At 56.0% G+C, this 26,103-nt stretch overlaps 1 protein-coding gene across 1 annotated transcript in view; it reads right to left on the minus strand.

Moving 5' to 3' along the window:
• RIN3 (Ras and Rab interactor 3) overlaps positions 1-18,844 on the minus strand; it is an 88,584-nt gene extending 69,740 nt beyond the window's left edge. The window contains exon 1 of the mRNA XM_058655104.1: positions 18,528-18,844. Within this exon, the coding sequence (XP_058511087.1) occupies positions 18,528-18,571 (44 nt within the window). The 5' untranslated portion in view covers positions 18,572-18,844. The remainder of the gene's footprint in view (positions 1-18,527) is intronic.
• Positions 18,845-26,103: the final 7,259 nt, after the last annotated feature.

Here is a 26,103-nt window from a genome sequence, read left to right on the forward strand (position 1 = left end):
ACACCCTCATTGGGTGGTGGGTGAACGGGATTGGGGAGGGGCGCAACCTCGGGCCTGCAGGATTTAACTTCCGGCTGCCAGAGGCGAGCCGAGGGCTGCGGGAGAGGACGTCTAGCTCGGATCCCGAACCCAGTCCGCCATGTGCCCATGGCTCATGGCGGGCTGGGCCCGGACATGCCTGGGTGCGGCCTGCTTCCTTCTGGGGTGAGTACGCCGAGGGGGGAGGCCTCCATGACTGGGCATGTCCGGGACCCACCCAACACCCTCATTGGGTGGTGGGTGAACGGGATTGGGGAGGGGCGCAACCTCGGGCCTGCAGGATTTAACTTCCGGCTGCCAGAGGCGAGCCGAGGGCTGCGGGAGAGGACGTCTAGCTCGGATCCCGAACCCAGTCCGCCATGTGCCCATGGCTCATGGCGGGCTGGGCCCGGACATGCCTGGGTGCGGCCTGCTTCCTTCTGGGGTGAGTACGCCGAGGGGGGAGGCCTCCGTGACTGGGCATGTCCGGGACCCACCCAACACCCTCATTGGGTGGTGGGTGAACGGGATTGGGGAGGGGCGCAACCTCGGGCCTGCAGGATTTAACTTCCGGCTGCCAGAGGCGAGCCGAGGGCTGCGGGAGAGGACGTCTAGCTCGGATCCCGAACCCAGTCCGCCATGTGCCCATGGCTCATGGCGGGCTGGGCCCGGACATGCCTGGGTGCGGCCTGCTTCCTTCTGGGGTGAGTACGCCGAGGGGGGAGGCCTCCGTGACTGGGCATGTCCGGGACCCACCCAACACCCTCATTGGGTGGTGGGTGAACGGGATTGGGGAGGGGCGCAACCTCGGGCCTGCAGGATTTAACTTCCGGCTGCCAGAGGCGAGCCGAGGGCTGCGGGAGAGGACGTCTAGCTCGGATCCCGAACCCAGTCCGCCATGTGCCCATGGCTCATGGCGGGCTGGGCCAGGGCGGCCAGTGCGCCATTTGGCGCCAGGCTGTGCCTACTGGCCGCCCGGCCGGGGAGCTCTGTGGTATTGGACATCTGAATCGCTGCTGAGATAGCTCTAGAGTGACCCCACTGTTTCTGGGATCTGAGTCAATCCTAAAGATTCCCAATGCCAGTAACTCTTCCTTTGAAGAACTTCCAATCCCTTAACAATGCTGAGCTTTGAACACCTATCAAGTAAAAGATAAGCTCCGGCTAGTGTAGCAGGCTGGCACCCAATGGTCCTCGGAGCAACCACGTGCAGGTGTGTGATTTACAGCTAGGAACGGTCCCAATCTGGGAAGCCACAGCTGGGATGAGGTTCCCACCAAGGGGTGTATGTGCTGGAATGGGGGCTGCGTTCTATCTAGGAAACAGTTGCAGTCACCCGAGGCACTAGTGTGGGCTGGGATTGGATGCACCAGGCCGGTTCAGATCCCAGCACCATCAGGTGTTATGGAGAAACAGGGTAGATGTGGGACTGACTAGGCTGGGTCTCAATCCCCTTCTGAGCCATGTGTGAGCTGTATGTGGGTATGGACGAGCCATGGCTGGGCTGAAACATCCAACAACAAGAGTCAGAATGGGGTGAAAGCCAGCCAGGAAAAGCCACTGTTCCTGCTAGGACAGGACGTGAACTGAGTAGGGTTGGCTCAAGAACCCCCTGGCAAGCGCAAAATCTGGCATTGGGAGGGGTTCTGATGGAGGAGCCTGGGCAACTCCTCTGGCAGGACACAGTCCCTGCAGGTAAGCGCGAGAAGCATGATTGGAAACAGCCCAGAATAGGCCATGGAAAGTTTCCCACTGGCATGCATTCGGCATGGGTCAGGAGCAGGCCAGGCTGAATCAGTTCATGTCATCCTCTGGCAAATCCGATCACCAGAACAGAGTGTGGAATGTGCCGGGTTTGGTTGCGACAAAACCAGTACACATTCTGGAACGCCAGGGCGTGGTTGCCTGTACTGGATATGAATGCAACACCCATCCAGCACACGTGAGATCCAGGAAGGGAGGGGCAGAGCTGGCGGGGGGGTTAAGGGGCTGGTCCCCTCGCTGGACAACCACTCCCACTGGAGAGTGTTGGCTGGGATAGAGACAGACACGACTAAGCAAGGCTACAACACCTGTGCGCTGCATGTGGACAAGATCAGGGCCACAGCATCAGCTGGCAGAAGCTGGCACTGGGGACTAATACTGTCGAGTCAAATCACAGGACCACCTAAAGAGTGCATAAACCGGGACAGAGAGACCTGGGAGGGAAAAAGTGGGTTCCCCCTTCTTGGGTCACTATTCCCGTGGGAGGGCATGAAAACTAGGACGGGGGCTGGGATGGCTAGACAGAGGCACTCAACAACATCTGTGAGGGCTGGATGGTTGAGTCGATTAGATAGAACTAAGCTTTAATACCCATTGACAAGTACCAGAGCCAAATGGGATGGGGGACAGACTGGTCTTCTGCTACACAAATTGGCAAACCAGGGTAGGGGGCAGGCTTGGTGGGGGTTATTGTGGGTCGCCCCGACTAGGCTGCAGCTCCCACTGGTTGATGTAAGGGCCGAACCAGACTGGACTGCAACACCCATTGGTTCCAGTGCAACTCGGGACTGAAAACAGAACCAACACAGCAATTGCAACCACCAGCTGATCAGGGTGATGGACTGTGCCGGGCCCTGTGCTTGCTAGAACATACAAGAATCTGGTCTGGGAATACCTCAAAGTATCTTTGGAGATCTCCCCACTTGAACTGCTGGACTCAGAATTCTAACCAAGAAAAGACAGAAGACAGAATAGGACAATCATTCATCTCAGCTACATGTTGGCAGCGAAATATGGGACAAATGGAGACTTCATGATGGACCATATCAATCAGTGGACCACCTCATCGAGCGAAACTGGCAGTGACTCATAACTGGAGAACTATTAACTCCACTTGAGCACATATCTCAGAGCATGCCCCACATATGGGACTTGGGGTGGGCGGGAAACCGGGTGGGGCTTCTCCCTCAATATCCCCTTTTACCTCAGATACATGATGGAAACAATATGGCATAATAGCATTGCCCACCTCCCTATCCCCCCGAACCTTTTTTTTTTTTTTTTTTTTTTTTCCTTCTCTTTCGTGATTTTCCTTCAACTATAGTTAACTATGTAAAGATTGTCAACAACAATACAATAAAATGGATTATATATAAAAAAAAAAAAAAAAAAAAAAAAAACATACACACAGTTGTGTGTCTTGATTGTAGATTGACACACACAACTTCACAGTGAAGCCTACCTCTTGCAGTCAGGGAACATAAAAAGCTTGGGAAGGGTGTGAGCAGGTTTTGGATAGACAGAGAGGGGTAGCGAGAGAAAGACTGAGAAGGGCATACAGAGGCAGGGCAAGGGTGTCAGATGCAAAATGAAGGAACTCAACAAAAAGCAATCAGGGTGCACGGGGCATTGTGGATGTCTTTCTCTAGGCTTCTCTATGTCTGATCCAAAATGAAACAAAAAGCCACACGTGTGTACACACACACACACACACACACACACACACACACACTCTCCTTCCCAGCAGGCCCCAGAGTATGTGAGAGCTGAGGAACTGTGGAGGGCCTGGCAGCCATCATCTAAGCCTGTCCCTTCTGCCTGCCTTTCCTTTTAATGTGCACTTGGCATTCGACACAAAGGCCTGTGTGAGGAGGGCTTCAGGACATATCCAGCCCTGGGGATGGGGCCACCATGGTCTGCAAATCATCAAACTCCTAGGGGACAGCTGCCACTGGTCATTAAAGTTCTTCCTCTCCCCCTGGGACAGTCACAGGCCCAGGCCAAGGAGCAGCAGCTGATGCCAGGGCACGCCATACGCTCAAGTGCCTGACGGTACATAAAGGTGCAAGCAGGAACAGTGCAGGATGGGCTGCAGGTCAGGGATCTGGGAGGACTTTCACTGCAAGGCCTGGCTATGCTGAACAAACGCACACTTTGGGTCAGGCAGAGCCTGTCATCCCAGCAAGCCAGTCCACTTCGCTGAGCCACAACTGCCTTCTTAAAACCATGTGAGGATGAACCGTGGCAATGTAACTAAAGAGTCAGCAGATGATCAGGACAAGTGGTCATTGCCCTGTGAGACAGAGAGAGCTGTGCCTAAACTACATCTTGGAGCAGAGCAGGGAACGGGTGTCCATTGTGAAGGAGGGGGATTTGGGACTCATTGCAGTACTGGGTTTGGATCAGTCATGTTCTCAGATCTTTTTGATGATTCTGAGAAGTAACCAGCTGGATACATCTCCAGTGGGAATTGCCCATCATCTTCTTATTGACCATGGTTCTCTCTGGAGGGACGTGTTTTCCGATCCTTTGCCTATCTTTGGGTGATCTCGTATTGAGTGGTACACTCCTTACATATTTTGCATTTGAGTCCCTTCCTAGACTATAATGGTGAATACTTCCCCAGTGCGAGGGACTATCTTTTCCTTTCATGAGAGTGTCTTCTGCAACATAAATAGCGCTCATTTTGATGAAGTCCAATCCAATTGTTCTTCTGTTGCTTGTGGTAACCTGCGTAACCAACTTTTACCTAACCCTAGATCATGAAAACACTTCTTTTCCCTTCTAAGACTTTTACAGTTTCAGTTCTTACATTTACAACTGAAACTTGTTCTATTTTTATGTGCGGTGTGAGGTAGGAACCCTTCTCCCTCCTGGGGCACCGTGGATTTCTGATTAGTTCTGCAACACTTTTGAATCTTCCTGGCAACCCTGATGAAAGTCAACAGATCAGAAACACAGAGTTGTGTTCAGCCCACTCCATCCAGGGGTCCCTGCCTCCTGAGTGTGCTGTGTCTCCTTCTGTCTTTGGACATCAGAATTGTGGAGCTCTCCAACAAGGGACCCTGTCTCCCGTGTCCCCCAAACAGCACAGAACAGAGCTAACCATCACCTCCATCCATCGAGACATTTTGTCACTGTTAATATGGGCCTAGGATGGCATCAGTCTTTCTGTACCTACACAATGCTTTTGGAAAATCAGCCTGAGGTCTGAGGGTGGGAGCGTATCATGGAAATGAAGGCAGACAGCAAGGGCTGGGTAACAGATGGTGCCCTCACAAACCCTGGATCCATCCAGAGAATAGGTGCGACATACAGACAATGGTGCTTAGCTCAGAATCAGGGATCACAGTCCTATCCTACTGCCTACCGTGTGGCTTTGGGCCACTTGCTGCCCTCCTCTAGGCTTAGGGGCTCCTTTGGGAAAGGAGCCTCAGGCATGGGGCTTTGGGGCATTACACCCTTTTGCAGGCCACAGGTCCAGTGGGAACGGACTCCAAGCAGCCTGATTTGGGGCTCAGGGCTTCTCCAAGGTGGACAAGGTACAGATTTTCCTCTAGGACCTGCAGCCCAGCCTCCAGGTCCAGGGAGTTCATAGCCATAAGCTAGCTCTATGGGCCTCCCCTCTTGCAGATTTAGCAAGTGGCATCTACTGAGAGTGGCTGACACCCCTGACCTTCAACCTTTGGGGAGGAGCCCAGGGAACCTGGGCCAGGCTCTGCCCATGGCCTCTCAGAGGGGAAGTTGGCTCAGGCAGGTCTTCCGGCCTCCGGAAGCACAGGCAGCAGTTGAGGCTAGCACACCTGACACGTCACAGGCCACATCAAGGGCCTGGCTGGTCAAAGCCCTTCGAACTTCCCACGTTTGTATGCTATACACATTCTAGCGCTCTGAGCAGGTGGCAGGCATTGCCCAGCTGACACCAGTCAGGCACCCAGTTCTCCATGCTGCCCCCCACAGGCCCTAGGGTAGTACCTGTGGAGGTACTTACTGGTTGCAGGACTGAGTCCTTGCTGGTGGCCACCACCCCTGTGCCAGCCTGGCCCAGGCCCCACTGCTGAGATGTGCTCTGAGGAAGGCCTGAATCACAGCTGTCTGTCCTCTGACTCAACAGCTTCCAGCCCCAGCTGTTGCCTCCACTGCTTCTGACTTCAGCTCTGTGTGCCATTAGGCCTTGTGTGAGGACCAGGGCTGTGTGGCCTGATGGTTAAGCATGGAAGCAGGTGGCCTGGGTCAGAATCTCAGCTCAGGAGCCTTTGTGATGAGGAAATCTCACTTTGCCTCCAATGATTTACCCTAAAAGTGATGAAGGGCAACACTACTCCTGTGGGACTGCAAGAAACAGCCTGGCACAGTGAAGCCCCAAAGGTCCCCGCTCACGCACCCAGCAAGCGTTGACTCAACCCTGAGTGTGGACCTGCTGCCAACCTACGTGTGACACTGTATGAGACAATCAACAGTCTCCAGCAATGTCACTGGAAGCGTGGACAGGCAGGTGGTTCCTGTACAGCACAGTGACAACAATGGGCTAGAACCGAAGTTGGAGGTGGTGAAGACACAGGAACCACGAGGCTCTTTGCACGCTTTCCGTGTGTGTGCATGTGTGTGTGTGTGAGGATGCCTGGAGAATACTCCTGCCAGGGATCCCATTGTACCCGTCCCCCTGCTAGAAGGCCAGGGTGATAGCAGCGTGGGAGGGAAGCTCCTCTCTCCATGCCCGCCTGTATGTTTTAGATGCGATTCAGGCATCTTGACTGCCTTTGCAGAAAAGCTGTCAGCCCCAGGTCCTCATGCGCAGAGTGGAGCCAACTCTGGCTGGGAGCCTCTGCTTGCCTCCTGCTGCCGAGGCAGGGCACTCCAGGCCAGCTCCCTGCTAGGATCCAACTATCAAAAACAAGAGACTTTTAAGACATGAACAAATTTCAGTGCACACTGCAGGGTGACTTGGACCCAAACAAATGGAGACAACCAAGCAGTAGAGGACACCCCTGCTACTTGCTGAGACCCATGCCCACACCTCCTGAGCTCTGTGTGTGTGTGTGTGTTGCCCAGGCCTGGTGGGAAAAGGATCAAGAAACAAACCTGTGCAAGCATTGAACAGTTAAGGAAATACTAGCACAGTCAACCATTTGAATGCACAAAATTGGCAACATTCAACCATTTGTGACCTTTCAATGTGTTATCTAATACAAATGCTGAAATGACACAGAATTGCTAAAATGTTCCCTAAATCAGGTCACAAGTAGCTGGCAGGAGCCTGAGTCCAGTCTTCCTGGAGGTCGCTGAGTCACTTCTACCCCAATGGCAAACACAAAGGCCCTTTGACTAAGCACCTGCAGGGGCTTCCTCTCTACAATCAAACATGTCCAAAATGACACGCAGGTAGAAGTACTCAACAGAATCATAGGACCATTGTTTGCAAGGGAGAGCTGATGGGGAAACCACTTAAGGATCCATCATCCAGGGACCAGGGGCAATGATCAGCATGGCAGGTGAAGTGGCCAGAGCAAAGCACAGAGCAATGAGTAGATTCTGCTCCCACACTGGGTAGGAAATGGGCAAGCATTTGGATGGCAAGTCAAAGGCCAGGAAGGCTTCATCCTGCAAGGCACCTAGGTGCAGGCCAGCCTCCACCATGGGCCTGCGCTGGACCTGGGACTGCCTCCCCCACCCCTCTCTCTGGGCCTCAGCTCTCTCCATAGTCAAACAGGAGCCAGGACAGTCACTCTGTGAGGGTGTCCTTGGGAAGGCAGAAGCAACACAGCCAACCTGATGTCTCAACTAGATGGGGTCAGCAACCCCCAGCTGGCCCTCCAGGGCCACTCTCCCATGGGCGTTGCCAGCCAAGGTTGGCAACCCCGGCCTGCACCTTGCAGGAAACTGCCACAGCATCCCCTGATGACACCGAGTCACACTGCCATCTCCAACAGTTGTGACTACATTTCCTTCCTAGGAAGAAGTGTGTCATGCATTTAGCCCAGGCTAAGGAGAGGGCTCGGGGGGGGGGGGGGGGGTGGAGCAAGGGTGCTGCCTCCCAGGGCCAGGCCCACTTCCAGGAACTGCATCCTCTCCTGGAATCCCAGCCTGGTACTTGGATACCCTGGCAACACCCATGCTCACCTGCCCTCACCAAGTCTTAGTATGCACAGTCTTTTGCGCTGAGGTGGCTGAGTTGTTAACAGCAGAAGGCAGAAGGAGGTGGAAGTGCCTGATCCTCGTGTGAGGGCCCAGGAGAGGGGCCTTTGGCAGGTGCTCCAGTCATGGAAGCAAGTCCTCCTAATTGACATTGGTCCTTGTCTGCTTAGAGAGCACTGTGTGCCAACCAGGAAATGACACTGACAGATGCTAAACCGGCCAGGGCCTTGATCTTGGCCTTGCTGGGCTCCACAACTGTGAGCAGTCAACCCCCAAGGAGTATTAGCCATGTGTCTACGGTGCTGTATGAGAGCAACCTGATCGTCTCGGGGTCAAGGGCTCCAGTCCACCCAGGTGAAGAACTCCCCCAAACTCCCAGGACAGGGACTGAGAAAGACTGGTAGGTAGACCTCCCGGAGTCTCCATCTGGCCTGTCCAGATAGGCCAGGCCACTGCAGTGGGACTCAGGGGACCTGGGGAGGTACAACACTGTCCCCTGGGGTGTGCCTGGAGCTGGAAGACAACAGCACAGGGGTGCAGGGAGTTCCTGGCTGGGGCAGAAGCAGTGTGGCCACAGACAAACTTGGATTTAGGGTCTGCCCTTGTCCCTGGGGTTAACAGCTTTGATGAGTTGCCTTCTATGCTTGTTCGCTAGCCTGCCCCTGCTGGTCAGCTAGGCACTGTGGGCCCGGCTCTGGGACACTGTGACAACAGCTCTTAGCAGAGTGGCCTTGGCAGGCACAAGCCCTCTCTGCTGCTGTGAATGCAAAGAATTCCGCTGCCCAGCTGTCTCCCGCCAAGAGGCTCCTGCCCGGAGAATTCCTCCAGGAGAATTCACCAGGACTGCCACACCAGCCTGACCACGCCCCTTCCTGGAATCTCATCTTTGCAGCTCAGTTTCTCTGAAGGCCAGAGAAGGCCTGAGCCACCAGTGAAACTGCCAACCCCCCAACACTTGGAGCACACAAGACAGAACATGCAGTCCAAAGGTGCAAGCTCCTGATGGCCAGGGGCACAGGTGTGGGGCAGGTCCATGTGCATACCATCAGCAGACACTGCCCCACTTCTCTTAGGGGAAAACACAGGGGTCAGTTGGGGCCAGCTTCTGGTCACAGCGCTGTCACCAACCCACCAACGCACAGCCTTCTGTGTGTTCAAGGGACCCTCTCGGCTCATCAACACGGAATGACAGCTCACACTTGAATGGAGCCGATCTGCTCCCCAGAAATCCGCATGGCACACAGAGCCACTCTCTCCACCTGGGCAGTGCTGGGGTGCCACACATGGGGCTGTTTGCAGCAGTGAGGTCACCAGCAGAAAAACGCTGACCATGAAAAGTGCTGCAGGAGGCCTATGTTGCCCGGGATGTTGGCTTGCGGTGTAAGAGCTGAGGCAGGAAGGCCGAGCGTCACCTTGTTCAACCTCAGCCTAGAACCTTCCTGTCGGGTGACTCCGATAAATGACTGCTGGGGGCCTAGACATGGAATCTACAGGCAATGAGAATTGACTCTATGTGTCCTTGGGTCAGGCTGGCACACAGTGGGGGCCCACAACACCTGTTCCCTGGGACTCCTGGCCAGGCCACGGAGCATGCAGGGTTGTAGTCGGTTGCCACAACAAGGCAGAACGCACAGTGGAGGATGATGTTCATGGCAGTCATGGGGGAAGTGTCTGCCACGCGCAATGTAGGGGTGTCCTGAGAGTCACTCCCCTCTGCCTCCCTACCCTATGTTCAGTTCTGCCTATGTCACTGACTTGTGACCCACAGCTCTCAGGCTAGGAGATACTGTCACCTCCCTTTACAGACCAGCAAGCCTCAGCCAGGAGTTCACCCTAACCACTGCACCTGACTCTCCCACCTTTTACTATGCAGTCAGCCAGGTTGAGCCTAGCTGGCCACCTTCTGCCAGGAGCAAGTGAAAGTGGTCTTTCCACCCACAGGCACACTCCTAATCCACCACCAGGCTTTGTGCACTCTGCCTTCTTTTTTATATATTTATTTAATTTTTATTGGAAAGGCAGATACACAGAGGGGAGGACAGACAGAGAGTTGATTCATTCCCCCAAGCAATCACAACAGTTGGAGCTGAACTAATCTGAAGCCAGGGAGCCAGGAGTTTCTTCTGGGTCCTCCATGCGAGTGCAGGGTCCCAAGGCGTTGGGCCGTCCTCGACTGCTTTCCCAGACCACAAGCAGGGAGCCGGATGGGAAGCAGGGCAACCGGGATTAGAACTAGCACCCCTATGGGATCCCGGTGCGTTCAAGGCAAGGACTTTCGCCACTAGGCTATCATGCTGGGCCCCACTCTGCCTGCTTAAAACATTCCATGTCCACTGCCCAGACTCCATTCCAGCACTGCTTGCTTGCCAGATCCTCTAGTGGCCTCTTTCTGGCCTTGCTTCTGTGCCAGCTGTCCACGTGGTTCTAGGGAAAGCCACACCCATCCATCTGCAGTGTCTGTGCCTGCCATCATCGCCAACTAGAGAGATCCAGACGGGTCCTGGCAACACAGCCCAGTGACAAAAAACTCCGCAACAAGACAGGGCTGATCATTCCCATGCAGCGAGAAGGCAGCCAGACCCATGAGGCCATACAGGGTAGGACCAGGTGCACTGGAGTAGTGAACAGTCCGCACAATGGCACATAATGGTCTTGGAAGGCTTCTAGCTGGAGGTGGAGGAGGCAGCATTTGTGCCTAAGCCTTGCGGAAGGAAAGTGCTGAGAACCTTCTGGAGTGGTGTAAAGAGGCAGCTAGTAAAGGCTCAAGTCCTGCCCTCCCCATCTCGGTGGTCTCACATGCAGGCACACCCTGAGTGCCTCCACAGAGCCTGGGGGAAGACTAGCTTCCTCCAAGGAGGCTCCAAATCACCTGTAAGCAGGGGCTGGCTAAAGAAGACCCAGAGCCACACTGGGCTCTGCTCACAGGGCTAGTGCCAAGGGTAGGCTCTTCAACTCACTTTCAATGCCAGGCCATCCCTGGGCCCCAGACGCAGCCTCCAGGGTCTGGTCATGTCCAGGATGTGACCCCAGGCTAAGGGAGGGCAACTCCAAGGGAGGTGGGAGTGGCCTTGCTGCCCATAGGAAGGGGAAGTCAAGCATTGGCCAAGGTTGGACCAAGAGTTGGGTTAGACACCGAGGGTTCCAGTAAGCAGCCCAGAGCCAGAGTGGCAGCTGACAAGGGCCCACTGAGAACGGTGGCAGTCAGCAAGCTCAGGGGACAGCTTGAACCTCCCGGACACACGTGCCAGGGAGGGGTGATGTGGGAGAGCAGCAGAGCTCAAGGACAGATGGGGGAGGAGCCACGGCCACTTGGTCAGCAACAGGAAACCCTGCCAGGGCATGAGACAGTAGCACCACCAACACCAAACGGAGTCTCTGGCCTGAAGCTTTTAGAGCAATCCAAAGCTCCACAACACTCAAATGAGGAAAAAACATTTGTAATCCAGGCTTCGTGGGTGCAGCACCACCTCCCTTCCCTCCTCCGCCTCCTTGCTGCCTCCACTGGGAAGCAAGGACTTGCAGGTAGCTCTGCAAAGCAGCTTAGTGTTTCTGGAATAAGACCCAGCGTAGTGTCACAAGAGATCCGAAACGTAACACCATGCTTTGGGTCAGGCAGGATGGGGCTTGTCTGTGAGTGACAGAAAGTCTGCAAGGGTAGTGGGGCTGGGGACACAGTGCTGCGAAGCGTTTGGGACCTGAACTACTTAGTCGTCCCTGCATTGTCTCTACTTTTAAGTTCATCCCAGGATAGAAAGGGGCTGCTTCAACTCCAGCCATCCCCTCGGCAGTCAGCGAACAAGAAACAGGAAAGGTGAAAAAAGATGTAGCTCTTCCCTTTAAGGGAATCTTCAAACACATCACACTCCCACTTACCTCTCCCTATCCTGAGCTTGAAATCCAAGCTACAAGGCTATTGGGAAATACTTTACTGAAACTGACAGCCGGCTAAATTTCTGGAGTCCTGACAAGTTCTGCCTCCCTTGTGGGCTGCCAGGCCCCAGGCTGGTAACAGAGCTGCAAGTCGAGTCAGGAGCTTGAAACTGCAAAATGCAAAGCAGGAGCAGAAACAAGCTTGAGAAGTCAGCCAGCGCACAGGGCTCAGAAGGTGGCAGAGACGGGGAGGCAGAGAACTAAGCCCCACAGCACAGCACGCAGACGTGTGTTTGGAAAGCCACTGTGCAGCAAGAGGCACAAACTAGCCTGCACACACGCCTGGAGACCAGAAGCTGGGGAAACAAGGCTTAGGCAGGAAACATCAGGGGTATTCAGAAACCTCATGGCAGTCGTGCATGGAGTTTCAAAGCTTCTCTGCCCTCAAGCACACATATCCTTTTATTCCATTTTCCGTGAACTTGGACCCCACTGAATGTGCAGGAGGTAGCCCCCCCACTGCACTCTGCACCCCCTTCCTGCCCCCACTTTAGATTCTCAGGCCTCCCCCATACAACTTGGCCCTCCCCACTTCCCCATTGGATGCCTCTCAACTACCCAGAAGGTCTTCCCTGCCCAGAGCTGATTTTAGTGGCTAGCATTCTACTTATTCTTCCTGACCTAATACAAACACCACCTTTTCCAGGGAGTCCTCCCTGCTTGGCTGTACTAGAGCCTTGGTACTATTTGATATGGTGCCCTGTACTTAATATGCACACATTTCTCTCGTTTTCCCTGGAGGATAACACAGGAAAACTCCTGGGTGTTCAAGTGTTCAATCAGTAGATGGGTAAATGGATGGGTGGATGAGGGTGGGTTGGTGCATGGATGGGTGGGTGGGTGGTTGCTTGGCTGCATGACTGGGAATGGGTATATGTATGTACGGGTGGGTAGCTGGATGCGTGAGTAGACCAGTGGGTGGGTGCGAGAGTAATGAGTGATTGGATGCATGGGTGGGTGGAGAGATGAACAGGTGGTTGGGTGGATGGGTGGATGGGTGCGTAAGTGATGGGTGGGTGAGTGGATGAGTGGGCGGGTGTATGAATGGGTGAGTGGATGCATGGGTGGGTGGAAAGATGAACAGGTGGATGGGTGTGTAAGTGATGGGTGGGTGAGTGGATGAGTGGGTGGGTGTATGAATGGGTGAGTGGATGCATGGGTGGGTGGAGAGATGAACAGGTGGTTGGGTGGATGGGTGGGTAAGTGGAATGAATGGCTGGGCAGATGCATGGTGGGAGCAGATGTGGTGGGTGGGGGTCGAGTGAGGATGGGTGAAAAAGGCTATCAGACGCCCTGAATGCAGCTCTGGTGGACACCCCGTCACGTCCACAGGAGCTGGAGGCAGTCATGGTCAATGTTATTATCAGTGCTGTCGGCAGACAGCCCAGCCCTGCCTTGAACAGCAACATCCCTAGAGAAGCTCACATCTTCTTCCCTGTTACTGAGACCAACAACGTTGGGACCCAAGGCTCCTGGGGAAGTCTGTCTGGATAGCTCGCCTGTTCAGTTGGCCAGAGACCAATGGGTTGGTGGTTCCCAGTGGAAAGTCCTTGGTGGCTGAGGCAGTGGACACATGTTAACCCCAGGGGATCTTTGTGTACTGCTGGTACCATGGGCCCCTCCTGCCCCTGGTCCTCCCTCTGGCCGGCACTCCCTCTGGCTGACCCCAGCAGCCCACAGTGACCACCACTCAGTGGCACCTGCCTTTCAGTCTTTGTAACTAGGAGGATAACATTGTTGGCTTTGCTCAGAGGTCAGAGTTCAAGCCCAAAGCCAGGGACAGGTGTCCACGGCAGAGGCACTGCCACCAGGTATCCTTTGCATAGGCTCCTGTGACTCCCCAGGGAGCATCACACGCCAGCTCCAGGTTTCCCAGGGAGCCAGGCTCTGCACGGCCTCTCAGTTGGCCTGACCCAGGGCAGAGCAGGCAGGACCCTTGAACGGATGCTGGGCGCTGTCCTCCAGAGGATGTGGCCTGAACAAGTGTGCCTGTCGCTTCTTGACAGACAGAGCTTGACCACAATGGCGACCGGCAGCCGGTTCATCTCTCAGGCACACACCTATGTGGCCAGGGCACCCTCAGGACCCCTGGCAAGATGGGGCAAGCATGGGGACTCTGGGTCCACTTTTCCCATTGCTAGCTAGCAGTGACAGGGCTCCCTCCAACTAGTCCCCCTGTGAGGAGGGGACACACATGGGAGCACTCTCCTAAGAGAGTGACACATGAGGCCAGGACGCCAACAGCAGCTTCCAGAGTGTTCTATAAAAGGCTGTGAGGTCGACAGACAGCCACACAGATCCGGTTTTGGCCGGGCCCTCCCCCTGCCCCGTGGACGTCCAGGCAGCAGGAAGGGCTTGTCTTCAAGGCCACATGGTGACACTGTGTCAGGAGGAAACGAGCACACAGTGTCACTGCTGTCCCCTGTGCTGGGATGGGAGGGAAGCCACAGCCTGGCAGCCGCATGCCTAGTGAACCAGCGGCCCTCAGGAACAAGGAGGAGTCCCTGTGAGCTGGCGTAAATGGCGGGCTTCCTGGAGGAGGTGGGATTTTTACAAAGGACGGAAGGAGCAGAGAGGCGATTCCAGCCAGAAGGCACTGAGTGAGGCAAAGCATGATCTATGGCCACCCCCACGTGCCAGGAAGGGCTGGGAGCACTTGGACCAGGCTCCAGAGGGCAGCAGGAGATGTGACAGGACCCAGTGTCCACCTCCTATCATCCACAGCAAAAACCACAGCAGCAGAAAGACCCCCGTGGGGGTGGGGCCACAGGAGTAGTCAATTGAGAATACAGCGCCACCGGTGGCACATGCCTGTTCAGCTCCCATCTCAGAGGACACACCTGGGGACAGCTTGACTTTTTGCTTCTCAGAATTCTGGGTAGACTCTGGGCAATCGTTGCTGTGATGGAAAGTTCTAGAAGGGGCCATCAGAGCAGCAGTAACAGACTTCCTAAGACCTAGTGACTCATGCTGCTCCCTCCCACTGTGGGGGCCAGATAGCTGAGGACAAACAGGAAGTAGGGGGCTTTTCTGAGTCACCTCCCCCATGGGAGGGTAGCCTGCTGGGCACACAGGCCAACCAGACCCCTGGGGTGACGAAGACCCCCACAATAGAGTCCTGCAGGCTCCCTCTTGGGGTTCCTGAGTCCTAGACAACAGTTCCTCTCTGGCCAGAAGGGCCTTGGGGCTCCCTCACACTACACAACAGGCAGGCAAGTGGTCACTGTGCCCCTGCCCTCCCAAGCCTGCCCTGCACTTCCCCACCTGCCAGCCTCTGCCCCCACTTCTCTCTCCGGCCCCTTACCCAGTGCCTCCCTTACTTGCTCTGCCTATGGCACTCAAGCCAAGGGAGGAATCTTGCAGGGACAGGAGGAAACTTGAACGGGGTCAGAAGGGTAGAGTTGGGGGTTCCTCTGTCTCACCACCCCCAGTGCCTCTGGCTCTGCTTTCAGCAGGAAGCCCCCAAGTCTGTCCGCAATTTCTGTATTCCCTGGGCTAAAATGCACCTGAGACTTTGTGAGAGTTTAACCATGGTCACTAATAGGGGCAGGCCCACAGATGGAGGGCATCCAGGGGTAGGGCAGAGGGGAAGTGGGGTCAGGAGACAGATGTGCAGAGATGGCCTGGTCCCAAGCTGGCTCTGGATTTCCAGCTGGTCTCAGAAGATGAACCTGGGGTAGGGGGAAGGTGCACGAGCGTAGCCCTGAGCAGGGGAGGCAGAGTATGAATTTGGGTCTAGAAGGTTCTGGATCTCAGGGACGTCTCTGTCTCCAAGGCAGGGAGGCCCCAGTCAGGGGGAAAGGTTGGGGCCATGAGCCAGGATCCTGAAGGCAGCATTGACTTCACCAGAAGCCACTCTCCCCTTTCCCTGCAGTGCCTGTGCTAGTTGAGGGGCTCCTCTCTCCCATAAGGGCTCCAGCAGGACCCTGTGCCCTGCCAGGCCCCGCTTGCACCTGCAGCCCCCATGATGTTGAGGCAGACACTTCCCCTTCCTGGGTCTATTTCCTCAGCGGCTGGGATTAGGCTGGGCTGGGTCAGGGAGGGCCACACTGCTTCTGACAAAGGACTCCTTGAAGCCTTAGGGCAGCATTCCCCTTCTCAAATACAGAACAATGCGGCCCCAGGACAGGCAGGTAGTGTGCAGTGGTTAAGTCCCCATTTGGGAGGTCTGCATCTTAGTTCAAGTGCCCAGCTTCCTGCTCATGCTCACCCTGGGAGGCAGCAGGCGGTGGCCCTGTACTTGGGTTCCTGCCACCCACATGGGGGAGTTGGGTTGAGCTCCCTGTCAGCCTGGCTCAGCCCTGACTATTGAGGACATTTGGGGAAGACAGAAGAGTTCTGTCAGTCTCTCTGCATCTCAAATCTGAAATGAGCATAAATACATAAAATGCTCTTAGACATATATGCTCGGCCTGCCACGGCAGGGCAGGGTGGCATGCTGGCTAGAAGCCTCTCTCAGGTGGTCCCTCTGCACAGCGGACCCCCAGCAGCCCTGGCCTCACCAGGGTCACCCTCTGCTCTGGGCAGCCTCTTATCTCACCTGCACTCCATCAGCCACACCAGGGGCCATTCCGCAGGCCCCTCCAAGACCTCCTTCTTCCACCTCCCCAAACCTCACCCCCTCCTCCCCCGGCTCCCCTGCAGCCTCTGGCCTGGGCCTTCCCTATCTGCTCAGGCCAGGAAACGCCCCATCTCCCCCCAGGCTTCTGTTAAGTATCCTCTACTTCAAGAGGCCAGAACAGCCCCTTCCACCCTGACTCTGTCCCTGCCCTGAGACTGCTGAAGGGACCCAGAATGAATAGACAACAAAGACACGAAGAGGAGACAAAAAGCCTCTGGGCCTGGCATGCCCCTTCTATCTCATTTTCTCTCCTATCCGTGTTTCCAACAAGAAGGCACAATTGGCTTGCAAAAGTCCTCAGAGTCTTATTATGTAGAGGGTGGAGGTGGGGGCACGGCCCCGAGGGCTCGGCAGAGTCCAGGGCTGGGCAGGCTGACAGGGTCATCTATGCACTGCCCACTAGCACTTGCCAGGCAAGAGGGGCTGGGATCGAGAGGGAGAACAGGTTCTGCAAAGACAGTGTCTTGGTTTCCTGCTTGCAACCAGTGGTAATGAGCTCTCCATCACTAGGGGTATGCAAGCATTGCTCAGGGAGGTTTTCAAGGGGATTCCTGCACCTGGGGCAAAGTTCAGTGAGATGCTACCTGGGAACTTACTGTCATTGTGTAGATAAGTCAAGGGAGGCACCAAGACGTCAATGATCCAGGGATGCACAGAGAGGTAAGAGGAAGTGGGTCAGGCTGGGTCATACTAAGGAAAATGGGAAGTGCATAAGGTCAGAACCCTGGCCTCCCACCCAGAGAGCTCCTTCCTCCCTTAGGAACTCTTCTTCACAGCTCCCCACCCTGCCCTGCCATCTGGGGGTGTGGTGGACACCCACCGTTGGGACCCCTTCCCCAGCAGAACTGCCAGTTCCTCCCTCCGGAAGACATTTGTTTCTGTAGAGGTCACTTCCAAGGGGAAATTGCGGGGCATCCACATTGTCCAGGCAGGAGGGCCAGGTGGGAGGGAGGAGGCATTTAGACCAAGGGGTGCTCCTGCCCCTACCCCTGTCCCGGAGCGGATGCTTGGCATCTCCAGTGGCCTCCTGTCCTGGGCTCAGAGACCCACAGGACCAGGGTAACTGGCCACAGGGTGCCCTTCACACAAGCAGCTCCAGGACTTGTAAACCAACAAGTAGAGAAAAGCCCACCTGGATCTCCACGCAGGCCCAGGAATGCACCTCCCATCCGGCGCCTCCTCCACGCTGGAGGTTACCTGGGACACCCACCAGGCTGAGCTGGGCAGGGGAGCGGGAGCCTTCTCCGCGCCTGCACGAAGTCCTAAGCGATGCCCGGAGAGCAGGGTGGGAGGACAGGGAGCGAGCAGAGGGACTGGAATTTAGATTTTTGGGGTCCCTGCTGGTCCCTCAGCTTTGCACTCTCCACGTAGTGCCTTCTCCTCAGGTACCATGCCAACCACGCGCAGCCAGCGCTCCCTGGAACCAACCCAGACACCGGCTTGACAAAGGCCAATCCAAAGGTCACTGTCCCCTGACAGGCCAGCGGGGTGAGGAAGGAGAGCCCCCCTCCCCAGTGGATCCCCGGTTTAGGTGGGGCGGGGAGGGGTCCACCTGTTGGACAGCGGGAGCCTGAAGTTGAGGGAGCTGAGGATGTTCCACGCCGCACCCTGCCGGGCTCCAAAACCAGTGGGGTGCGCTGGGGCTAGGACAGAGGGGCGGGTGCAAGAGACGGCGGGCCGGGACCATGCATGTTTGCATCCAAAGTTCAGGCCAAGCGGGAGCTGGGGCAGGGGCCGTGTCTACACGGGCAGCCCCGGCTCTGACAGGTCGCGCGCTCGGAGCCAACCCAAAGCGTGCACAGGTTTCCTCCAGAGCCAAGTCAGTGCTTCACAAGTTAGCCAAGTCGTCGGGTCCTGCAGCAACCCCAGCCGCCCTCCTCTGCGCAGAAACGGCCGAGGATCTGGCCTTGGCCGCGGTGGGGAGTTCGTCTCGGTCCGCCCACCCCGAGGTCTCCCCGGCCAGGGAGTTGTGAGAGCTCCCGGTGCTGGGGAAGCTCGCTAGGGGCCCAGCAAGAGAACAGCGGGAACAGCGAGGGTGGCGAGACGCACAGCGACTTACCCGGCGGAGTCCCCGCGCCCGGCCGCTCCCGCACGTCGGATCATGTCGCCGGCGGCCGCGGGCCGCTGCTCCGGAGTGCTCGGACGCCGGGCGCTCCCCTGGCCCTGGCACAGGAACTGGGCAAGGGCCCGGGCGGGCGCCACCGCCAGCCCCACGCCGAGTGGGGAAGCCGCCGCCGCGCGCTGGGCGCTCGCTCCCGGCGACTTCCTGTATTGCAGCGAGCGGGGCTTTCAGGAAGGGGCTGGCCTTGGTGGTCAAGGGTTTTCTGTCAGAAGCCATTCGGCAGCGGCCCACGGACCCGAGCCCCCTGGAGCACACGGAAGCCCGCCCCGCCCCCCCCCCCCCCCCGAGGCCGGGCCAGGCGACGGGCGGTGCCAGCAGCTGAGGTGCCGGAGAGTGCGGATGTCCAGCCTCGGGGTGCCGCCTCGCACCCTCTGGGGTGGGGGTGGGGAAACTCCGGGGAAAGTCTGGCAGTGGGCGCGGTCCAGCGTGTGAGGGAAGGAGCTGTGGTCTCGGGTCGGCCCTGGCACAGGCCCAGAACTTGATGGATGGAGTCGGTCCGACAGGGAGGCACAGCCTTGCCTTCTGAGTCTCACCGGGCAGCCCCAGATTCCCACAGGACACCCACTCCACGTTCGGACCTCCCCTTGGATGCCTCCTCGGACACTAAGCTCACTCCCCCTCGCAAGACCGACTGTGCACCCTTTGAGCCTGGCCTCTAATTCACCCGTGCCATGCCTAGGCGCAGGTGGAAGAAACAGGACCGAGCCAGCCAGCTGATGGGAGGAAATGGCCCCAGCACCCCAGGTGGGACCCGGAGACCTCTGCTGTAGGTGCGTCCTGTGCCTGTCCTGCCCCCAGAACATGTGACAGAGTGCACAGGACTAGAGTCTGGGAATCCGCCTCCCTCTAATGCTGGTTTCTCTGCCTGGACGCCTGATGCCGTTGGCTACACCAGGCTTTGTTAGCAGGGCTTCAGTGTGGGGCAGCACCCTGGACCTTCGCTACCCCGCCTCCCATGTTGTCATAGATAGGGAGACTGAAGTTGAGAGAGAGGTGGGGACGTGTCCAAGACCCCTGGACACCTCCAGGCTGGTGGCTGAACCCTAGGGCTCTGGTGAAAGCGCCTCCAGGTCCCCTTGCTGCCCTTCCCTCCCTGCTCCCCCGCCTCCACTTCCGCTGCCTCTCCTGGCACTTCCACTACATCCGCCTGTGTGAAGTTAGAAAGGACTCCGTGTTCCTGCATCCAGCAACCGGCCAGCCTCCTGGAGGGAACTAGCTGTGTGTGGAAAGGTTCAGCACAGGGTGGCCCTGCGGCCCAGCAGGTCCACCTGCAGATGTGTGCTGGAGAACAGGACAGACGCCTGGCTACATGGAAAGCTGCCCAGGGTGGAGAAAGCTGATGGAACTGTCTGTGTTACTGGCATCCTGTTTGCTCTCCAGCTCCCTGATAACTCACCGGGGAGAGCAACTGGAATCTTCTCCAAGTAGCTAGAACCCTGCCACCCATGCAGGAGACACCAGTGGAGTTCTAGGGTCTTGGCATGGGGCTGCCCAGTCCCTGGCTTTTGTGGTGCTTTGGGAAATGAACCAGGAGAGGGAAGATCTCTGTCACACATACAATCCCCTGTCATTCTGCTTTTCAAGTAAAGAAATCTCTGGAGCCTGGAACTCAACCTCTCCTGGGTGGAAGGGGCTCAAGTACTTGGACCAACCTCTGCTTTCTTTCCCAGGCCATTAGCAGGGAGCTGGATTGGAAGTGGAGAGGCCAGGACATGAACAGGCACACACATGGGATGCTGGCATCACAGGCTTAGCTAACCTCTGTGCACAATGCTGCACCCTAAGATAACCTTTAATGAAACAAAAACCATGCACAGGAATACTCATCCCAGCCTTATTCACAGTAACCAAAGGTGGAAACAACCCAGTGTCTATTGACTGGGTGGATGTAGCAGATCTGTACTTTAGACTCTCACTTAGCCGTAAGAAGGAACAAAGTGTTTTTAAAGATCTGTCCACTCAATTATTTATTCAGAGAGATAGACAGACACAGATCTTTGATCTACTGGTTCACTCCCTAAACGGCTGCACCATTTGGGACTGGGCCAGGCCAAAACCAGAAGCCAGAAATTCCATCCAGGCTACCCACATGGGTCTCAGGGAGTTTCATGTACTACTATCCCTGTCTTTTAGCAGGGAGCTGGATTGGAACAGGCACCCCTCAATGGGAGGCGGACACCCCAAGGCACAGAGCAAGCTGTTGTGCTGAATCCAGTTCTGGCTTGTGCTACAACCAGATGCTCAAAAACGTGCTAAGTGAAAGAAGCCAGTGGCGAAGGGCCATGTTCCAGTTGAAGGCAATGTCCCAAAGAGGCGAATTTGTCGGGGCAGAGAGCAGGCTGGTGCCTTCCAGAGGCTGGGGAGAGGGCATGAGGAAGAGTGCCTGGTGATGGTTACGGAGTTCTGTTCGGGGTAGTGACCGTGTTCTGAAATTGAATGTGGGGATGGTTGCACAACTCTGTGGCTGTACTAAAAACCATTAAATTATATCCACTTGAAGTGCATGAGCCGTGTGGTGTGTGAATCAGATCCCGGCAAAGGGATGTTTGTGCAAAGGGTGAAGAAATGTAGGCTCTGGGAGGCCACCCGGGCTGCCCCCGGAGCCAGTCCTCACTGTCAGTCCTCATTACAGCCTTGCCCACTGGACCTTCCCTCCCTAACAGAGTCCGGTCTGTGTGGGTGGGTGACCCATGTCCTGCTGCAGCCTAGGGTCTTCTATCTGGCTGGCCTTCTGCAAGGCCACACTCTAAGGAAGGGACCCTCAGCTGAGAGATGCAGCCATGGAGAACTTCGTGGAAGGAAGCACTGGGATACATCCCCACCCAACCCTCCCTGGCGACTCCTGCAGTGGGACTTGCAACAGCTAAACCCAGCAGGAAGCCAGAGGCCGTGGGAGCCTGCTGTTCAGTCCCCCAGGATCTGTATGGGACCGAGCAGGCTAGGCCAGGAGGGAATGATATGGGACAGATGAGCCAGCTCCCGTCCTTCTGGGCTGTGAAATTTGAGCAGATCAGCCATGTACTACGTCTGGTATGGTGGTTAAGATATCTGTGCTTCCCATGGGCAGTCCTGGGTTCAAGCCCTGGTGCCACTTCTGATTCTAGCCCCCCCTGCTCATGTGCACCCTGGGAGACAGCAAGGGGTGGTTCAATGGGATAAGTTGCTGCTACCCACGTGAGAAACCCAGATTAAGCTCTGGGCTCCTGACTTCAGCCTGGCCGAGCCTTAGACACATGTTGAGCATTTGAGGGAGTGAAATAGAAAACAGGAGATGGCTGGCTGGCTCTCTGTGTCTCTCTGCCTTCCAAATAAATGAAAAGAAGATATGTTTAAATGTATTGTTAAAGCACTGGTTGTGGGAACGCAGCATCTTGTCCCTCCTGGGCAGCCTGTTCATTCGCTGTCAGTGACACATGGGCCAGGGACCAGAGTGCCCCCGAGAAGCCTAACTGAATGCTTAACCAACGTGACGGTGAAATCATTTGCTTGCTGGTGGTAAATCTTCTGTTAATCAAAAGTTAACTCAGAGGAAAGCAGCTCTTCTTGTGGCTTTATCCACCTTTTTGGAGTCCTGCATCTCCATTCCCTATGAATTTGGAAAAATAAGAGAGCGAGTGTGAAAGAAGGGGGAGGAGGAGAAAGGAGGGACAGAGACGCTCCATTTTTTTTTAAAGATTTATTCATTTTTTTATTACAGCCAGATACACACAGAGGAGGAGAGACAGAGAGGAAGATCTTCCGTCCGATGGTTCACTCCCCAAGTGAGCCGCAATGGGCCGGTGCGCGCCGATCCGAAGCCGGGAACCTGGAACCTCTTCCGGGTCTCCTACGCGGGTGCAGGGTCCCACAGCTCTGGGCCATCCTCAACTGCTTTCCCAGGCCACAAGCAGGGAGCTGGATGGGAAGCGGAGCTGCCGGGATTAGAACCGGCGCCCATATGGGATCCCGGGGCTTTCAAGGCGAGGACTTTAGCCGCTAGGCCACGCCGCCGGGCCCGCAAAGCTCCATTATTGCAGAGTCCCTCAGCGTCTTGGGGTCAGCCAGGAAGGGCAGCATCTGCACCAGCTGGGTGGGTGTGGAGTGAACTTGGATCCAAGGTCAGGCCTCTGCTCCTGCTGACAGATGGCCAGCTGGAGTGAGGGTCTGGCTGCCATTTTGGCATGCCATATGAGTCTAAGATGTGCTGAAACTCTGAATGTGTTTCATAGGATAGTTTCCAGTGCCTAGGTGATTGGATTGGCTGAAACAGCATGGCTGAGGCCCCAGGGTCCCCCCAGGGACTGCTTCTGGGGGTGTGAAGGAGGCCCCCTTCCTCACCTCCATCTACTTGAGGTTCCATGAAGTCAAAAATGGGATTGCATGATCCCCAGGTCTGGAAGGGGGGCTCACAGATGTGCTTCTTGGTGGCACTCCCTGGTTGAGGGGTACACAGGCTTCCTTCAGAAGCACCACTCTCAGGGGGTTCTGCCTGAGGTCCCCCCTCTGCGCGTTCCAGTCTGTCTCCTTCCTGCCCCTCTGCCTCCTGCAAGACTGCCCGTCTCGGAGGCAGCTGTAGAGACTCACGCTTATCTCAATTCCAGTTTTTTTGTTCTTAAGAGGGTGAGCAGATTGGCCCACCTTGACCTTGACCAGGAGGAATACCCTGTGTTCCTGGGAAGGGGGAGGGGAGGGCTCTTTTAGGTGTCCTGAACCCCATGGGGACAGAAAGCACAGGCTTTCAGAATCTTCCTCAGGGAGTTCCCCCACTTCCTGCCCAGACCCCAGCTGTGTTTGTTCATCTGACTCCAAGGTCAGTAGCCGAAGCCTGTCTGATTCTAGCTGATGGGCTGTGAACCCACCCTTGACATGGATTTGTAGAGGCTGGGAAATCCTCCCGCTGCGGGGAGCCTTAGCTCCTTGCGCGGGAGTAATGCCTCCTCCTTTTTAAAGTACACTCTGTTGCACCACTCCCCACCTAGCAGATAATACTGAGTGCAAACTGTGGGTGCTTAATAAGCTCAGGGTGGGGTGGGCTCGACCAAAGCCCCCTGTGGTCACACAGTTTTTCCTATATCTGAGTTCTGTCCTGGGATTTGGTACCATCAGGAGATGAACGTAGATGACAGGCAAAGCATTGCTCCTTCATGCCATCACCGTGAGCTGTCGCCTGCAGCCGGCGTCAAGAGGGGTGGCGGTGCTGGTTGTTGCAGGTGGGGGCTGTGGCAGGAGGCTGGGAGGCCTCAGCTCTTCCTGCTGGCTGCAGGTTCAGGAAGGCAGCCGGCTCTGGAGGGCTCTCACTGTCTTGGCTGTCCCGGCCTTCTCCACGGAAACATGCAGAGTGGAGAGACTCTGAAGCAGTGACCCCGGGAAGCATGCTCACATTTTTGAGCAGCAGCCAGAGGGCTAAGCAGCGGCTGCTCATCAGCTCCAGAATGGGGCCTCTGTCGGGAGGCTGGGGCGAGGCTCTGGGAAGCCGAGCCCCCACTGTGCGCGCTGTGCTGTGGCCCCACTGTGTGCCTGGGTGGGGTGGGAAACTCTAAAGGTGAGCATGTCTCCTCCCACTGGAACTTGTATTCTGCCAGGGGAATCCTTGACCCAGGTGTGCCTGAGCTAAGGGTCTCTGGACAGTTGACTACATAGGGAGAAAACATAGTTGTGAGTCACTCACTGATATAAAACAAGTGACTTCCTCATCTCACAGATGTAAATGGCAACAAACTTTTTTTTTGGTTTTTCTGTTTTTCAGTCTGAGATTTCTGTGGCTTAGGAATGGGGAGCAGTTTATCAGATAGGTGCTGACCCAAGAGCTCCCATGAGGTTGCAGTAAGACCAAGTTAGGCAGCCCTTTTGGGCTATGAAACAGAAGCTATATTCCCAGGAAAGCAGCCCAGAGCAGCAGAGGAAGCTGGACGTAGGCACTTGAGAGAGCCCCATCAGCCCTGGACAAGCACCCCATCTTTTTCTACGGGACTGGGGTGTAATGCCCCAATGTCCCCACCACTGTTACTGGGGGCTTTTCAACAGGGATTAGTTAGGGAAGGAGGTCGGAGGGCAGACAGATGGTGGAAGGCAGATGTAAAAGCAGGGCTTCATTGACTTCTCGAGGTAACAATGAGTGACTCAGGAATGACACCTGAGAAAGCCCCGGCGCCCACCATGGGGAAGCATGGGAGCTGCCGCTGCTGGCCGGCCCCGCCGCTGGCTCCTCTGCGACACTGGGCTGAATTTGGCTGCTCTGTCCTAAATTCTTGGGGGTGGGCCCAGCGCGGTTGCCTAGAGGCTAAAATCCTCTCCTTGAACACATCCAGGATTCCATATGGGCGCCGGTTCTAATCCCAGCTATTCCACTTCCCATCCAGCTCCCTGCTTGTGGCTTGGGAAAACAGTCAAGGACGCCCCAAAGCCTTGGGACCCTGTACCTGTGTGGGAGACCCGGAAGAGCCCCTGGCTCCTGGCTTTGGATCATCGCAGTTCTGGCCATTGCAGCCACTTGGGGAGTAAACCAACGGACAGAAGCTCTTCCTCTCTGTTTCTCCTCCTCTCTGTATATCTGACTTTCCAATAAAAACAAAATAAATCTTTAAAAAAATAAAAAATTCTCAAGGGCGAGGTTGTGATTTTTTCTCACTTCTCCTTTGGTGGGACAGTTACTTCCCCTGAAAACTGAGCTAGCATCCCTAGTTCCTCCATGGGAGAAAACCCAGGGTGGCTCATTGGACAGCAGGGGGTGGCAGCAGGTGAATGCGTTTCAGAGGGGACACCTGACCCCACGCCAGCCCTCTCAGTCCCAGTCCCCACCTGGGCTCCTTGCAGGTGGGCGTGTCCTGGCTCCCAGACTCCTCCCTAAAGAGCCGCAGGCCTGGGGTCGGTGGATGCGGTTGCTTCGGAAGTACACAGTGGCAGTTGCCATCTCAGCTCTTCCCCAGTGGGCTTTGTGACATGTTTCTTAGACTCTCTAGGCCTGGGTTTCTTCTCCTGGAAGAGGAGTGGAATGATACCTACCCCATAAGTGCTTGTGCACAGTCTACAGAGAGCAGCTAACAGTACCTGTGGGGTGGTGGCCTTGTGACAAATGTTGGTTTCCCTTCACTGACTGGTTTTTAAGTTATATCTGAAAGGCAGAAAGAGAATGAACACGCTTCCATCTACTGGTTCAGCCCCCAGTGCCTGATACAGTCAGGGCTGGGCCAGCTGGGGTCAGGAAGGGACCTGGAACTCAGTCCAGGCCTCCCCCTCGGTTGGAAAGGTCCAAGGAGTGGAGTCATCAGTGCTTCCCACCCGGGGTGTGCATAAACATGGCGCTGGGGTCGGGTGTGGAGCTACTCTGCCATGGTGTGTGGGCATTCTAAGTGGTGTATTTACTGCTAAACCAAGAGCCCACCTCTGATGGATGTATTTAGCAACGTTTCCTTTTGTGGTTTGTAACAGCAGAAGAGTTGCCCAGCTCTGTGGTCTCTTGGGCACCCTCTGCCTGGTGCCCTGATCCTGACATGGGTTGAGAGGTGTGGTTAGAGAGGTTTGGTTTTATAGCTGC

The sequence above is a fragment of the Ochotona princeps genome, chromosome 26 (genome assembly GCF_030435755.1).
Source record: "Ochotona princeps isolate mOchPri1 chromosome 26, mOchPri1.hap1, whole genome shotgun sequence".
Lineage (NCBI taxonomy): Eukaryota > Metazoa > Chordata > Mammalia > Lagomorpha > Ochotonidae > Ochotona > Ochotona princeps.